The 16412-nt window shown below is 38.5% G+C and overlaps 1 protein-coding gene across 1 annotated transcript in view; it reads left to right on the top strand.

Moving 5' to 3' along the window:
* Window positions 1-12885, top strand: part of xpr1b (xenotropic and polytropic retrovirus receptor 1b) — a 28373-nt gene extending 15488 nt beyond the window's left edge. Inside the window, exons 3-15 of the mRNA XM_034304044.2 lie at window positions 3665-3766; window positions 4535-4758; window positions 5052-5201; window positions 5323-5406; window positions 5669-5750; window positions 6296-6501; window positions 6696-6875; window positions 7978-8146; window positions 8653-8841; window positions 9068-9234; window positions 9525-9664; window positions 10215-10436; window positions 10822-12885. Coding sequence (XP_034159935.1) covers window positions 3665-3766; window positions 4535-4758; window positions 5052-5201; window positions 5323-5406; window positions 5669-5750; window positions 6296-6501; window positions 6696-6875; window positions 7978-8146; window positions 8653-8841; window positions 9068-9234; window positions 9525-9664; window positions 10215-10436; window positions 10822-10876 — 1970 coding nt within the window. The 3' untranslated portion in view covers window positions 10877-12885. The remainder of the gene's footprint in view (window positions 1-3664; window positions 3767-4534; window positions 4759-5051; window positions 5202-5322; window positions 5407-5668; window positions 5751-6295; window positions 6502-6695; window positions 6876-7977; window positions 8147-8652; window positions 8842-9067; window positions 9235-9524; window positions 9665-10214; window positions 10437-10821) is intronic.
* The last annotated feature ends 3527 nt before the right edge of the window (window positions 12886-16412 follow it).

The raw sequence follows: 16412 nt of genomic DNA, 5'->3' as shown, positions 1-16412 counted from the left end.
CAAGAGTGGAGCGATACTTAAAATTGTAATAAACAAATAATGTGATATATGATACTATTACTAATACTCTTGCTCGTACTGGAGCTGCAGGATGAATGTGTCTTGTTCAGAAGCTCTTCAGGGTTTGCAGCAAATCACAAACATTTCCCATAGTCCTTTGCATCCTTCGCTGTCCAGCTGTGTGAGAAAGCAGTTGCTCCAGGCCCACAGCGCTAGGGTAATCGAGCTGTGTGTGTGTTACCTCCAGGGCTTCAACACACCCGAGTCCAGACAAACTGACCCATTTGCAGGCTTCACACAGAGGGTTACCCAAACCTGTGGCTCAGTTCCCATGGTCCTCTGTTTCTAACGCTGAGAGAAACATCACAAGCTGTGTTTGATTTGGACTAGGGCCACATTTCAAAGCTTCGACAAAGTCCTGTGTAATCTGGAGTGAATCTTCTGTCTAGAAGAATATCCCAGAACACTACTTCACCTCTAGCTAGTACTTCTACATCTCTATGTATTTTCTGTTACTCAGATTCAGCCTACTGGGGCTACAGTTACCGAATATTGAATTCCTGATCATTTATAACGTTTAGTAAAAAACAAATGTTTCAACTGGCACTCGAGTAACAATGGCAAGTTCAGATTTACAGACGTTTCTGGAGTTGTTAGCTAGTAACCTCGGGTCATTTGAAAACGCAGTAATGATAGTACTAATATAAAAGCATACATTGAGGAGGGTTCATAACTCCAAGCATCTTCGACCTTGCAGGAAGAGGCTTGATGCTGCAAAAAAAACGTAAATTTGGATAAAATTGTCTTAATGTGTCAGCAGTACTTAAGCTCAATATACACCACATGGCCAAAAGTATGTAGACACCTGACCATCACATCCATATGTGGACCTTCCAAACTGTTGCCACAAAGTCTGAAGCACACAGTTGTATAGAATGTCTCTGTGTGCTGTAGCATTACAATTTCCCTTCACTGGAACTAAGAGGCTCAAACCTGTTCCAGCATGACAATGCCCCTGTGCACAAAGCGAGCTCCATGAAGACATGGTGTGTGAAGGTTGGAGTGGAAGAACTCGAGTGTCCTGCACAGAGCCCTGACCTCAACCCCACTGAACACCTTTGGGATGAACTGGAACACCGACTGAACCCCAGACCTCCTCACCAACATCAGCACCTGACCTCACTAATGCTCTTGTAGCTGAATGAACACAAATCCCCACAGCCACGCTCCAACATCTAGTGGAAAGACTTCGCAGACTAGAGGAAGTTATTATTATTATTATAACAAAATAGCAAAAGGGGACTAAATCTGGAATGGGATGTTCAACAAGCACATATGAGTGTGATGGTCAGATGTTCACATACTTTTGGTCATATAGTGTACGAGTAATTGCTTATATTATTAGTTATATATTAATTTTTATTATGTGGCCAGTAATTATGGGGTTGTCTGTACCATTTGTGACCAAATTTTAACCTTTTAACCTAAAGTGATCATCCTTTTGCTTTGAACATAATTATGAAACTTAAACAACTTCATAAAATGTATTTTGATTCATGGCCTTTTAGCTTCAAATATAATGATGAAACTTAACGTTCGTAAAATTTTTGCTTTGAACATACAGTAATTATTACATTTTAGCATTCATCAATTTTTTTTTCTTTGGCTTTTTGCTTCAAACATAATGAAACTTAAATAACATTCATAATTTTTTCTTTTTATTGCCTTTTTTGTTTCAAACTTTAATAACATTCATAAACGGTTGTGTAATTACTTTTTGTGCGCCTGATTTTTTTAACAGTTTCTTTTCTTTATTGAATTTTGAATGAAACTCTCTGGAGTAAGGGGTTGATGAGAAAAAGGCAAAAAAAAAAAAAAAAAAAAGACCTGTTTAGTCCTTTAAGGTGAGTTATGAATAACTAATGCTAAAATAATTAAAAGTCTTGAACAATGAAGTAATCGAAGACTCAGTGTTGAGTACAAGTGCCGTGAAAATCTGAAAATTTATTAAGACCAAAAATTAGAGTGTAAAATCTGTTGTTTTTTGTTGTTGTTGTTTGAAAGCTGTTGCTGAAATGGACCTGGATCGATTCGTTGTCTGAGCTCATTGCAACACCACCCAGTCACGCAACCTTACTGCACTCGTAGTTCACCTCTTAGCACGTCTGCTATCACTTTACCTGGCCTCAGGTCGATTATTTCTCCCTCGCCTTGTTTACCCAGGCTGTTTACGCACGTTCTTTATCAGCGATAACGAGCATTACTGATAAGAACGCGTTGATAAGTTGGCATGTCGCATTGAGCGGTTGCACACTTCGCTCTGCAGTTCAGTGTTCTTAAGTCTTATCTGGCAAAGAAAAATGATTTGTCTACATACCGAGTAGCTTAAAGGAACAGTTAACGGTTAAACATTAAATATACTCAACTTTCTCCTTATCGCAGATGTACTCAATCATACTTTATCATCGTGTCTAAACTTTGTGTCTAAATCATCACACGCATACTTGGATTTGATTTGTATATTTATAGAATAAAGAAATAGACTTAATTTTGCTATTTTACGAAAGTTTTACGAAAAAGTGCTAACGTTTAACAGCCTAGCCGCTCTACTACATTTGAGGTCAGCAACTACTTTCTCAGCAATTGACCGAACTATTCCTTTAAGCAGCGGGAAATTTTACGTCATTGTGCTCGTAGGGTTCCACAAATTTAAGTGCTCAAGTGTCGATGCATGTTTTAATTCAAGATGAAGATTTTTCGTAAGATCGAACATACAGTTTTTGTGTTTATTATTTAATGTTGAATTCTCAATTCTGATTGGTCAGCATGGTTCAGTCAGCAGTTCCGGCTACAAGGCAAATCATAGTTTGCTTGTTCTAACATGTTATCGTTTCTATAGTAACAGCTAGTGCTTTAGCTAGCACAAACAAGTTTAATAATCAATTTATACTTGTATTATGTTGGCATTTGGTTTAGTCTTGACATCAGGGCTGAAACAGTATCAGCTAACAAAGACACTTTGGATGATGTGACTGCTGCATTGTTTTTTTGTTTTTTGTTTTTTTCCCAAACCGAAATCTTTAGACCAACTTGTTATTTGTGTGCGACTTAGTACGTCTTAGTCACTCGTGCAGACAGTGATTCAGCGCCTGGCCGTCTGGACGTGGGCCCTGCTCTTGACTTTTCTGTCCCTCGAGGCAGATTTCGCTCACCTACATCTCTCTGGCAACATGGTGTTTACAGTCAACAGCGTTAAGGCTCTTTGAAAGTTTTCCCCAAACGATTCCTGCTAGTTCTTTACTATGATGTTTATTGTGATGTTATATTAATAGCACCGTCCCATATTGATATAATGCAACCACGATATTACCACCGATGGATTTTTTTTTTTGCAGCGCAGAGATGCTCGGTACAGTTAGAGAATTCCCCCGGCGACGTTCCCACTGCGGCGTGTTTGCCTGCGTAACTATGGAAGCAGCGTTACACACACACTCGGAGAGGACAGGCTGCTTACATCGCAGCTCCAAATGGGCAAGCTCACAAATATGCACAAACCCAAGATGTTTGGACTGAAACGGAGGGAGAAGATTTAATCCCCATCCCCATTTGTCACCTCTCGTTCTCACACTTGCATTCTGTCTCTTGTCTCTGTGTCTGTCTCTAGTCACAGACGAAGACACGGTTAAGAGATACTACGCCAAGTTCGAGGAGAAGTTCTTCCAAACATGCGAGAAGGAGCTGGCCAAAATCAACACGTTTTATTCAGGTACACGAATGTAAACACGGCACATTGTAATCCAGAACACTCTTTCTCACAGACACAGATCAGTACGCTCTTAGCTTCTACCTTGTAGCTACACTTGAGGCCCTTGTATGTATGTGTATGTATATATACACACACACACACACACACACACACACACACCATCTGAACATCTGTTTCTGTGCACAATATAATCGATGGACCTGGGTAGATGTACCTAATAAAGTGCCTTATAGCCAACAAACTATGTAACTAGCCACAGAACATATCCAAAAACCAATATGACCACAAATTCAATGTCTTACTGCTAAAAATGATTTTGCATATATTATTATAATAATAATAATAATAATAATAAACTTTATTTTATATAGCACCTTTAAAAAGGCCTCTCAAGGCGCTTTACATAAGAGTATATAACAATAATAGTAATAACAATAATTTAATAACAAAACAAAACAAAGTAATTAAATAAAAGCAATCCTAAAAACATAAGGTTTAAGAGAAGATTTAAATGTACTAAGAGATTGGGCTTCTCTAAGATCAGATGGAAGGGAGTTCCACAGTATATATTTTCACCACTAGTCAGATTTTAAAATATTCAGAATTCTGGTCTACTAGTGTCAGAATTTCATTTTGCAACCACAAAAACACCCTAAACGTCTAGAACCTCGAACCCACAGATAATGTTTTTACATGTAGCATCCTATTCATCAGTCCATCGTCCTTTCCAAAGCTAATATTTTTGTCTGTATGTCTGCCCTCGTGCAGAGAAACTGGCCGAGGCTCAGCGGCGCTTCGCCACGTTGCAGAACGAGCTGCAGTCGTCTCTGGACGCCCAGCGCGAAAGCAGCCGAGCCCCGGGCCTGCGGCCTCGCCGCCGTGCCGTCTTCCACCTGTCCCAGCAGGAGCGCTGCAAACACCGCAACATCAAGGACCTGCAGCTGGCCTTCAGCGAGTTCTACCTCAGCCTCATCCTGCTGCAGAACTACCAGGTCACACCTCCCATACACCCCCTTTATCTCAGTTACTATCTCAGACATCAGGAGCAGCTTGTAACGTTTCACGTGCTTGTGGATTCTCCTGAATCATTTTATACTCAAGTGGATTTGATTTTTAAATTATTTCATATTTTAGTTATGCAGTCTCTTTTAGCAAGCAGCGTCCACCTTCTTCCTTCCACGCTTTCTGTTTCTGCCAGCTCAGCTTTAATCCTCCTGCATCAAATTAACACCAGCTGCACCATTTTGTAAAGTGTGAAATATCATTTCCATTTCCTCTCCTACAGAACCTGAACTTCACCGGTTTCCGGAAGATTCTGAAGAAGCATGATAAGATCTTTGAGACGGCGCGAGGGGCCGACTGGCGGGTCGCTCACGTCGAGGTGGCGCCCTTCTACACCTGCAAGAAGATCACTCAGCTCATTTCTGAGACAGAGGTATGAGAACAGAAGAGGGTTAAGATGCTTCATAACGGGATGATAGTGCACCGTGAAATAATAATTAAAAAGAAAACGGAAAAACAGATTCATCTGAGATTCTTCCTTTTTGTTCCTCCAGACTCTGGTTACCACTGAACTGGAAGGCGGCGACAGACAGAAAGCCATGAAAAGGCTTCGAGTGCCTCCTTTAGGTGCAGCACAGGTGAGATATCCATGGCATAAAACTGGGGTTTAAAAGCAGTGCTGTGTTTCATCCAGTATCACAGCAGACATCACTGTGGCTGACAAAAAGACAAAAAATTAGGTTTTGGCCAAAATGGAGTTTTTCTGCTCCTAAAAACACTTCGCTGTCTCAGCATTTGACAGAACTCATTGCGGCAACAGTCTGAAGCGACCTACTCCAGGTTTGCTTTTGCCTGTTTGTATCCGTTAGTGACAGTTTGATTATTTCTCTTCCGTTTCAGCCTGCGCCGGCGTGGACCACTTTCAGAGTCGGACTTTACTGTGGAGTCTTTATTGTATTAATGGTCACCATCAGCATCACAGGTACGGCTCATATAACCTCTCAAGTAGGAAAATAAATAAATCATGGAGTCGCAATGAGAGAGGAAGCATAAACGTGCTGTAGACGTTCTGACGGTGGAAAACTTAGGCGCACCTTACGGTGACCCTGAGAACATGGGAAGGATATACAGTAGAGCTCTGTAGGGTTTAGATTAAAATGTACTCAGGCCTGTTTCTTGATTTTGGGTCTTTTATTGTGTTAAATCTTCTTAAAAAGAGCCACCAATCAGTGTTGATGTTAATGTGACACCATAACAATGTGTTAAACAGTTATGTCTGAAAATGCCAAGCACGAACTTGTAGACTTTTTAAAAAATATATATATAATGGAAATAATAACATATAATGGAAAAAATAGCATGAAACACCATTCTAGCATGTTCCTTAGTATGTAATTAAACACGTTCTCTGCTGCTACTTGATGTTGTCATTTAATGTCTGTTTAAAAACTGTTATGTTGTAAGATACTGTAATTTTTTTTGGTATATGTATATTCCCTGAAATGAAGACTCTTTTCTTGTCTAAAGCGATAGCAAAAGTGCTGCAATTGTCAGAAACCCTCCCAAAGAACGTGTGGCCGCTGGTGCGGATCTACCGGGGCGGCTTCCTGCTCATCGAGTTCCTCTTCCTGTTGGGCATCAACACGTACGGCTGGAGGCAGGCGGGCGTCAATCACGTGCTCATCTTTGAGCTGAACCCTCGCAACAACCTCTCGCACCAGCACCTGTTTGAGGTGAGTTTACTGTGTTAAAAAAAAACACACGTTAGTAGTTTTTATCTGTTTATAGTTACATTTACTGTACTCAAAACTAGTTCCTGTTTCCACTTTTCACTTTGCTTCACCAGTAACGTAAAATAACTTCGTTGTGACGTATTTTATTATTATTGTTATTATTATATTTATTTATTTATTTATTTATTTTGCAGATCGCAGGCTTTCTCGGCATGCTGTGGTGTGTCAGCATTTTGTCCTGCCTCTTCTCCGATTCCTTAAAGATCCCAATTCAAGCCTGTCCTCTGGCACTGTACGGCTTCTTCCTGCTTTTCCTCATCAACCCCTTCAAGACATGCTACTACAAATCCCGCTTCTGGCTCCTCAAGCTGCTGGTAAGAGCCTGAACGCTCCACGGGTGTGTCATCCTGTGTGAATACTTTTAAAATGTCCGACTGCTTAATGAACGTGAAAAGTGTAAATGGAGTTTAAGTTATAAATTTAAAACTTCATCAGCAGTTCCATTGAAAGCCAAAAAAAAAAAAAAAAAAAAGATTCAGGGAGTGTTATGTAAGAACTCAGTGAGTGATGTCACTGTGTAAACCTCCACATGTTTGGACCAGACAAGTCTGAGATTAAACAGATGACGCGGTACCTGGAAACCTTCATCTTGGCTACCTAGATAACATGGCTAATGTTAGTGATGAACAAAATAATATTTCAGTCGGTTTGGCTGCTGTTAAATCAGGAGAAGAAAATATGGCCATGCAAATCAAGACGTGAATGATAGATTTGACCAAGTTTGGGTAACAATACATTTTCCATGAATATAGCTTTTGGCTTAAAATATGAATACCTGTCAGATGAAGTATGGATGAAGACCTTTAACGGGAATGTACAAATCAACGTGATCTAGCTAGCCAGCTAGCTGACAGGCTATAAAGTGAGTGTGGCTTCTTCGGGGTCTGCTAGCGGATCAAAAGTAAACATTTAAATAAATTTAAATAATATTTAAATAAACAAAGCGTTTGTATGTTGTGTCTGAAATGTCACTTACTCGAAATTAATTTCTTGTTTATAGAACCGTCGTGTAAAAGCAATATCGCACTCACAGTCGTGCGGTTAGACTGAACTTCGGCACGGCTGCGATTAGCTACGGTGCCGATATTCAGTGTGACCGCACTCTTGCTTGTGCCATTTCTGTTTCTAGGGCATTTTCTTTTCCGGACATTTCGGATATTAAATAATTATATCGTATCACCTTAATTGAAAACCTAATGGTAATGGTTTAAAATTGCATTCTCGTGATTTGTTACTCTTATCTGATTGTTCTTATATAATGCCGTACTCATTTTATTTTATTGAGTTTGCTCAAATACAAAGTAAATTAAGATTTTATTGCAAATGAAAGGTTACATATAAAAAGTTTTAGTACTATTATTATTATTATTATTATTATTATTATTATTATTATTCTCTTTCTCCTGTTCCTCTCAGTTCCGAGTGGTCACCGCTCCGTTCCACAGAGTGGGCTTTGCTGATTTCTGGCTGGCTGATCAGCTCAACTCGCTGGCCGTCGTCCTCATGGACCTGGAGTACCTGATCTGCTTCTACAGCGTGGAGCTGAACTGGCTGAAGTCCTACGATAACCTCGAGATTAATAGCGGTACGGCCTGAAGTTGATTATTTGGAATAGTTTTGATCAAGGTCTGTTTATTGAACGTTTTCAATACCCACCCACCCACCAGACCAACTCCTCTAAGTTAAACCAGTCACCTTACATATTTACCCAAATAAAGATAAAGTAAATGAAATAAATTAGTAATAAATAAATAAATAAAGATACTGGGATTTACAACATATTATGGGGTTACATTGTTTGCTTCCATTTTTTTCTACAAATGTCAAGAAAGGCTGCCAGATATCATAAAATTTCAAAACAGACCCTTGAAGAGAGTATCTTATCTTCTCTAGTTTAAGATATTGCATGACCTCTTTAATCCAGTGAGAATACGCAGGGAGGAAGAGGGTCTATTTGGAATAGTTTTGAATAATTTATTCATCTTTAACGACAGTGAGCTGTTTACTGTATGATGATGATGATGTGTATCTCTGATGTGGAATCATTTCTTTGCTTTATTCATTCATTTATTTATTTATTTAATCCTTTAGGTACGTGCAACACGTATTCGTACGGCGTGCGAGCCGTCATCCAGTGTCTGCCAGCCTGGTTCCGCTTCGTGCAGTGCCTGAGGCGTTACAGAGACACGAAGCGTGCCTTCCCTCACTTAGTTAACGCTGGCAAATACTCAACCACCTTCTTCGTGGTGACTTTTGCGGCACTCTACAAGACCCACAAAGGTGAGTGCTTCATCTACACTTCACATTAGACGAGAAATGGTACGCTTTTTCATGTCAGTGACTTAGAGTCCAAATATTAAACCTTGGGAAATTGCAAAACGTAAACAGTACATACGGCGTCTGTGCTTTGTAACAGTCAGTAAGCCGAGTAATTGTGATAAATCATCGTGGTTAATATTTGAGCACTTTTTAACGAGTGATATTTTGATCCGACGCTCTTCTTCAGCCGACAACCATTCAGACACGGACATTTTCTTCTACCTGCTGATCGCCTGCTCAATAATCAACTCCTGTTACACACTCATCTGGGACCTGAAGATGGACTGGGGTCTGTTCGACCGCAACGCTGGGGAGAACACGCTTCTCCGCGAGGAGATCGTCTACCCACAGAAAGTAAGCAAAACACTCAGTGGTAGCTTTTATTTACAGCAGTTCATTTGTGTATACTTTCAGTCATTTTGCTTGAAATATGGCTTCTGTATGGCTGGTGTGTAACAACACAAAAATTTTAGGTTACTAAAAAGTACCTGTTGGTTACTAGAGGTACTGGTTTGACGTATTCTTCAGTACAGTAGAGCGAAGAACTTTAAGCTACATTTTCTGTGTCATGTTTTGAATAGTCAGCTTTTTTCCAGTACAGTAAGATTTCCACCTCTAACTGCTTTTACTTCGTTTCACACCAGGCTTACTATTATTGTGCCATATTAGAAGACGTGATCTTGCGCTTTGCCTGGACCATTCCTCTCTCACTTGGGGTACTGACTTCATACCCCTTTATTACCGACATTTTGGCCACTGTTCTCGCGCCGCTGGAGGTCTTCAGGTGAGAAGCACTACTACACGTTACATAAGAAGGTTTGCGGAAACGCGGACACATGGTCGTCTCGCGGTTAGATATATCGAGAGAAAACATCTCGTAGTGGAAACATTCTCAAACGATTGCTGACTTTTTGTTGAGGGCGCAAAGACAATGTACTACATTAGAAACTTTACTGGAAGGAGTTAATGATCATAAACCCGTTTGTTTCTTTTAGTCTGTATTAAAAACGCCTCCCACGTTATTTGACATTAGTGCCAAAAGCTTTAAAGTAAATAAATAAATAAATAAAAGCTTGCTAACCAAATTGGGAGAAAATCTGATTTTTTTTTTTTTTTCCCCATAGTAGTATTTGACAAAGGTCATGTCTCTCTCTCTCTCTCTCTCTCTCTCTCTCTCTCTCTCTCTCTCTCTCTCTCTCACACATACACACACATACACACACATACACACACACACACACACACACACTCACATAGCCATCTATGTGAAGTTAATGTTAAAGTCACTGGTTTTCAAGTATGTCACGTACCTTCGTCTTTTCTGTCATCATCAGACGCTTTGTGTGGAACTTTTTCCGTCTGGAGAACGAGCATCTGAACAACTGCGGCGAGTTCCGAGCGGTGCGGGACATCTCGGTGGCTCCGCTCAACGCCGACGACCAGACGCTGCTGGAGCAGATGATGGACCAGGAGGACGGCGTCAGGAACCGGCAGGGCAAGAAGAGCTGGAAGAGGAGCTACAGCATGTCGCTGAGACGACCTCGCCTCGCCTCACAGTACGAGCAACTTTACATCATCTGTGTATATCTATCTATCTATCTATCTATATATATATATATATATATATATATATATATATATATATATATATATATAAATGAGACTACATTCATTAACGGTAACTTTTACAGTGTTACAGCATTTACAGTGTTCATTATCATCCTTCTGTGTATAACTATCCACTTCAGGTTTAAATCCGAATACAAATACAGAAACGAATATTCGGAATGGAGCACTAAACAGAGATGACGATGTCGTTTTTTTTGTTTTTTTGTTTGTTTGTTTTAATCCCTGCCCTTGTTCATTTATATAACACACTCTGCTTCACTTTATTCTTATATCGAATTTCATGCTAACTATTCTTCTTTCCTTCCTGCTCAGATCAAAAATGCGAGACACCAAAGTCCTGATCGAGGACACGGACGACGACACCTGACCTTCGCCCTCGTCAGGAGCTCCCTCATACCCGTGAAATGGACCACGGTCCCGTCAGGGGCCTTAAGCCTTTTGAAGGCTCTCCAATCAGTCCATCACAAAGCTGCCTGTCTATATACACACCCACACACCCACACACACACACACACACACACACACACACACACGGTCTCAGAGATGAAACCAAACCTGACACTTGACACACAAACCCAATTTCCTCACTAGCACAGGATCAGCCACTCGATTAGTTACTGTATTCTTCTCAATTTCATCGTTATTGCCTTGATTCTTTTCAAAGCTCTGTTATAAAGAAAAAAAAAAGTTTAAAAAAAAAAAAAAACTGTCTAAACTTGTAAGTATATTCACGTACAACAGGGATCAAAGCGTGATAATCAAAAATAAGACTCTCCAGAAATGGACAATATTAAGACTCGGTGTGGTTAAACACCACACCTCTGTGTATGTAGTGTTCATGTAGCAGTCCCTTTAGATGTGTTAGCCATCATCTGTGGATACTTCCTTTTTTTTCTTTTTTTTTTTTTTTTTTTTTTTAATTTTTTAAGAATGTACATTACATTGTTATTTATGTGAAGGAAAGCTGCCTTGGTCAATTCATTGTAAGTAGTGTTTTAAAGATGAAAAGGTGAAGTTGGGACATGACATCTGCCCCAAAAATGGACCTTGATTGGTAGATGTGCTTCGAAACCCTCAGGTGGCTTTGATCGGATTATAATTAAACACACCACTAGTGCAGGTGCGACAAAAAAAAAACAAAAAAAAAAAACAACCCACTGAACTACTACTTGGCTAGCTAGCCTACATGTGACATTCGCGTACTTTTTGTTGTCATTTGTGATTTTTTTTTTTTTTTTTTTTTTTTTTTTTTTAAAAGCATGATGCCAATGCAATCTGAACCAGTGCTGCTTCGTTAGAACCTGCGGGAGTTTCCATCCCGCAGGGTTTTTAGCTATATGGCTCATTCAAGAGCACGCCAAATGGAACATTCCACGAGAGCTTTGTCGTGATTCGAGCAGGGAATTAAGGCCTGGACTTTAAATGAGCAGGTCTGCATTAGCAAAATGATAAGCTGTAACGTGTTTTTCTTCTCCTTTTAGCATCACTAGAAACCCATCATCTTCGTCTTCTTCTTCTTCTTCTTGAACTAGAACCTACACTGAACATGAGCATATATTTATTTTGTAAAGCTATCCATCACATTCCAGTGTGCGTGCATTCCACATGAGCTGAGCTCTGTCCACTTCCTTTTTTTTTTTCTCTCTTCTTTCTTTTTTTTTTTTAAATGGATGTCTTCCAGAGTTACAGCTAGTCCGTAAATGCCACCTAAGGGTTTTTTTTTTTTTAATACAAAACCAGGAAAAGTACCTGTGTTTAGTGGTCTTGTCTTGTTTGAAGAGATTATGGACTTTCTTTTGTTCCACTGCGATCCAAAGCTCGGGAAATGTCTCCAGCGCCTGTAATAATTGAGGATTGTAAAGTGGCGTGCCTCAGGGCTCTGTCCTGGGTCCAGTTAAAATGGACTGTTACATTCCAGGAGCAACAGGAAAGGCGTAAGGTTCCCACTCCAGGGTGTTATTGTTGTTATTACCATTGTGGTGCGCAGGAGCCAGGCTGCTCTTGCCCGTCATAAACTTAGATTCACTTCAGTGCATCTGCAATAATCGGAAAGGCTCCTCTTCAAGATATCATGTTGTGTCCTACTGTCCCAAGTAAATGCTTGGACCAAAAAAAAAAAGGTTAATTTGAAGGTTGTTTTTTTTTGTTGTTGTTGTTGTTCCTTCCTTATTTGCTAGTCACTGCTCGTATTTTGACTCTGACTGCCGTTACTTCTGTTCAGTCTTGTGCATATTGGTCACTTTATAATTTTCCTCCTTTTTGTTTTATTTAAAAAGAAGAAGAAAATTTGCAATATGCATAGTGTATTTTAACACCATTCCATTTACGAGTGGTGCTAGTTAACTGAAAAATAAAACAATGTTAATGATAAAACAATATCCTTTGCTTGTCTAGACATTAGGTACCAATGTTCAACTAATAGCATCACAAAAGCTTCAAAATATCATCTCACAATTTCAGTAAGTTGCATGTAGGCAGGTTTTGTGCTTGTGTAAGTTTTTATATCAGATGAAAATTTCATGGATGTAAAAAAAAAAAAATGTGGGAGACAACAGGGTTGTTTACAACAGTGGAATAATAAATTACATAATATTACATATTATTAATAATAATAATAATAGCAACTACCTTTTTTTTTATTTATTTATTCTTTTACATTATAATACTGTGATAATATTGCATACTTTTCAGAACTATAAATGGGTCACGTTAATCTTCCACCTGTCAATCACTTCACACTTCAAACTGTTTGTGATGCCGATGCCACAACTAAAGAATTTAAATAACCCGCTTACATGTTACACTTTGCCATTACTATGAGATGGATATTTGTTTTTGGAGCATAGTTGGTTTTTATGCCACTTAATTGCGGTGTAAATGTTTCAGTGTAAAAACCGAAGCATGGTGGTGGTAGTTTCTTAATCCACTTTTACAAGACAGAGCTACAGCGGCGCTTCAGTCGGTTTCACGACCAACAAGGAATCCCCAGGATACTATTAACAATGAGAATATTTAACAATGAAAATCAATTTAATTGTTGATATGGTGAAGTTATCGTGAATTCATTTATCCCTTGAAATATTAGGAATTTTCCACAATTCACATGTTCAGCAGGATGTTGCACCAAAATTTCAAATTTCCTGATGATCATGAGAAGAATGGTAAGTTCTTTTCATTTTCTTTTTTTTTGTTTGTTTGTTTGTTTGTTTATCAGTGATAGTGTGATATTCACAGATATTCAGTCACTTTGAAAGTATAACTTTTTTTTTAAAATAAATAAATCATTAGAACGTCCATAATTTCCTCTTAACTAAATCTTGAATGCTAATTCTATGCTTTAGAAAAAAAAAGAAAAAAAAAAGGTAAGAGATTGTTTACATGGTTACACACGTTTTCTCAGAATCGGTATGCTTTATTTGTTTATTTAAATAATTCTAATATTTATTTGAATGAATCTAATTTTAATTATACTGATTAAAGGTGCATTAAGTAAGATTAGTCTTTTTTTTTTTTTTTTTTTTTTTTTAAAGATTTAGGTCTCTAGCTGTTAAGTGGTTTTTACATTTGAATGATTCCTGCCCATGTTCACGAAGCTCCGCCCCCAGGATCTTAGGTGGCCTATAAAAAAATATGTACTCTTTCTTTTTTTAATAACGAAAAAGTACATACTTTTGAGTGTGTAGCAAAAGAGTATGCAAGTACTGGGACATACTAACATACTAATGTCATGTTATGGAAGAGAACGTTGTTGCCTAGTTACGCACACGGTCACCGTAAACAATCTCCTCGTTGCATTTCAGCTTTTATTAATTTATTATTCCTTGTATAATTTATACCGTATAATTTAATTTACCATTCCCTTGATTTATTTTCCCACATTTCATTTACACCTCTCTAAAATGAGTCTTTGAATCCGGCGACGCAAACCGTCACAAAACTCCTCCTCTCTCCCTCCTACTCTACTGACCTAGCTACTAGAGTAATGTTAGCTTGCTAATTAGCAAAATAAACAGATTAAAATTCAGAGCGATAATGGCTTTCTAATTATCTAGTTGGCTGTTCTATTGACCTTGCTACTTGAGTAGTATTAGCTTGCTAATTAGCAAAATAATTAAAAGTGGTTAAGTGATCTAGCTACAGTAATATTGCCTTTTCAATTTGCAAGCTAAACGACTTGCTAACTAATTATTAAAATGATAAATTACAACAAAAATAACAATAATATTTTAATAATATATTTATTTTTATTATTTTAAAAAAAATGTAGCTATGTTGAGAGTGGCTCTTTAATTTGCCTGCTAGCCTCCTAACTAGTTAGCAAGCTGTTTGGTTACAGGTGCTCTAGCAAATTAAAAAGGCAATAGTGACATTCGGATGCTAATTAGTGAGGTAGCTGAGTGGTAATTAACTAGCTAATAGAGCTAGCTACAGTGATAGCTAGCAAATTAAAAAGCCAATATGTGGTGGTTAATATTAGCTGAAAAAGTGTCCACGGATCTACACTTCGAAAAAAATCTAACGGAAATATTCGACCATCCATGTATCTTTGGGATACGCTAATTCTAATCTTGAATACTATTTAGGACGGATAGAAGGCGAATTGAGACGCAGGGATAGTGTCTATGAAATGATTGACATTAGGACAAGCATTCCGGACCGGAAAGCTCAGTTTTCCGAACAGGTTTTCTCAGCCACTTAATAAACTTTTGCTAAGGCCATGGCTTAAGCCATAGTTTTTATCATGTTCTACAGCATCCAGGTTATTTGTGCAAGTAAGGAAATAATAATTTCAAAAATGACTCATTGCACCTTTAATGTTTGCAATGTTTCTTTTGATAACTCTTTTTTTTTTTTTTTTTTTTTATTATTATTATTATTTCCATGAGTAATCCCAGTTGTATTACATGGTCTGCTCTCCCACAGACAGTACAATAGCGTGTTTTCACAGTGCATCAGTGCCACTCCGCCTCCGTAAGTGTTTTCAGATGAAGTAACAGTCTGTGTTTCTGACAGAAGCTCATTGTGAGGATGAAGAGCACTCTGAGAGGAGACACACAACAGCACCGTCTCCTGCTCTTCACATGGCTGACTGTCAGCCTTTAGCCTTAACCTTTCTCTAACAGCAGCTTTACAGTCTCCACACACACACACACACACACACACACACACACACACACACACACCTAGTCCACTTCCCCTCACAAGAGTCCACAGGACCTGTTCATTACCTCACACAGGCTGTTCACCAAACGCTATTTTGAAGTGATTTGATAAGTGTTTAACGTTGGAGACTTATAGCTAGGTCACTTCCAAAGCTAGCTAATTAGCATAAAATTGTGACTGCATACACTGTACAAAATAAACAGATTGAAATACAAAGTGATAATGGCTTTCTAATGATCTAGCTGGCTATTCTATTGACCTAGCTACTTGAGTAATATTAGCTTGCTAATTAGCAAAATAACAATGTGGCTAAGTGATCTAGCTACAGTAATATTGCCTTGTCAATTTGCAAGCTAAACGACTTGCTAACTAATTATTAAAATTACAATAAAAATAACAATAATATTTTAATAATATATTTATTTTTATTGTAAAAAAAAATGTAGCTATGTTGAGAGTGGCTCCTTAATTTGCCTGGTAGCCTCCTAACTAGTTAGCAAGCCATTTGGTTACAGGTGCTCTAGCAAAATAAAACGCCAATAGTGACATTTACATGCTAATTAGTGAGGTAGCTGAGTGTTAATTAACTAGCTAGTAGAGCTAGCTACAGAGTGATATTAGCTTGCTAGTTAGTCAGATAACTGAGTGGTAATTACCTAGCTAATTGTTCTGGATACAGTGATGGTGTATTATTATTTATTGAGTAATTTGTTAGCCATTTCATTGTAGCTAGCTAAACA

This window comes from Pangasianodon hypophthalmus, chromosome 4 (assembly GCF_027358585.1).
Source record: "Pangasianodon hypophthalmus isolate fPanHyp1 chromosome 4, fPanHyp1.pri, whole genome shotgun sequence".
Lineage (NCBI taxonomy): Eukaryota > Metazoa > Chordata > Actinopteri > Siluriformes > Pangasiidae > Pangasianodon > Pangasianodon hypophthalmus.
Note: the sequence above shows the minus strand (reverse complement) of the source record. Positions and strands in the feature narration are given on the sequence as shown.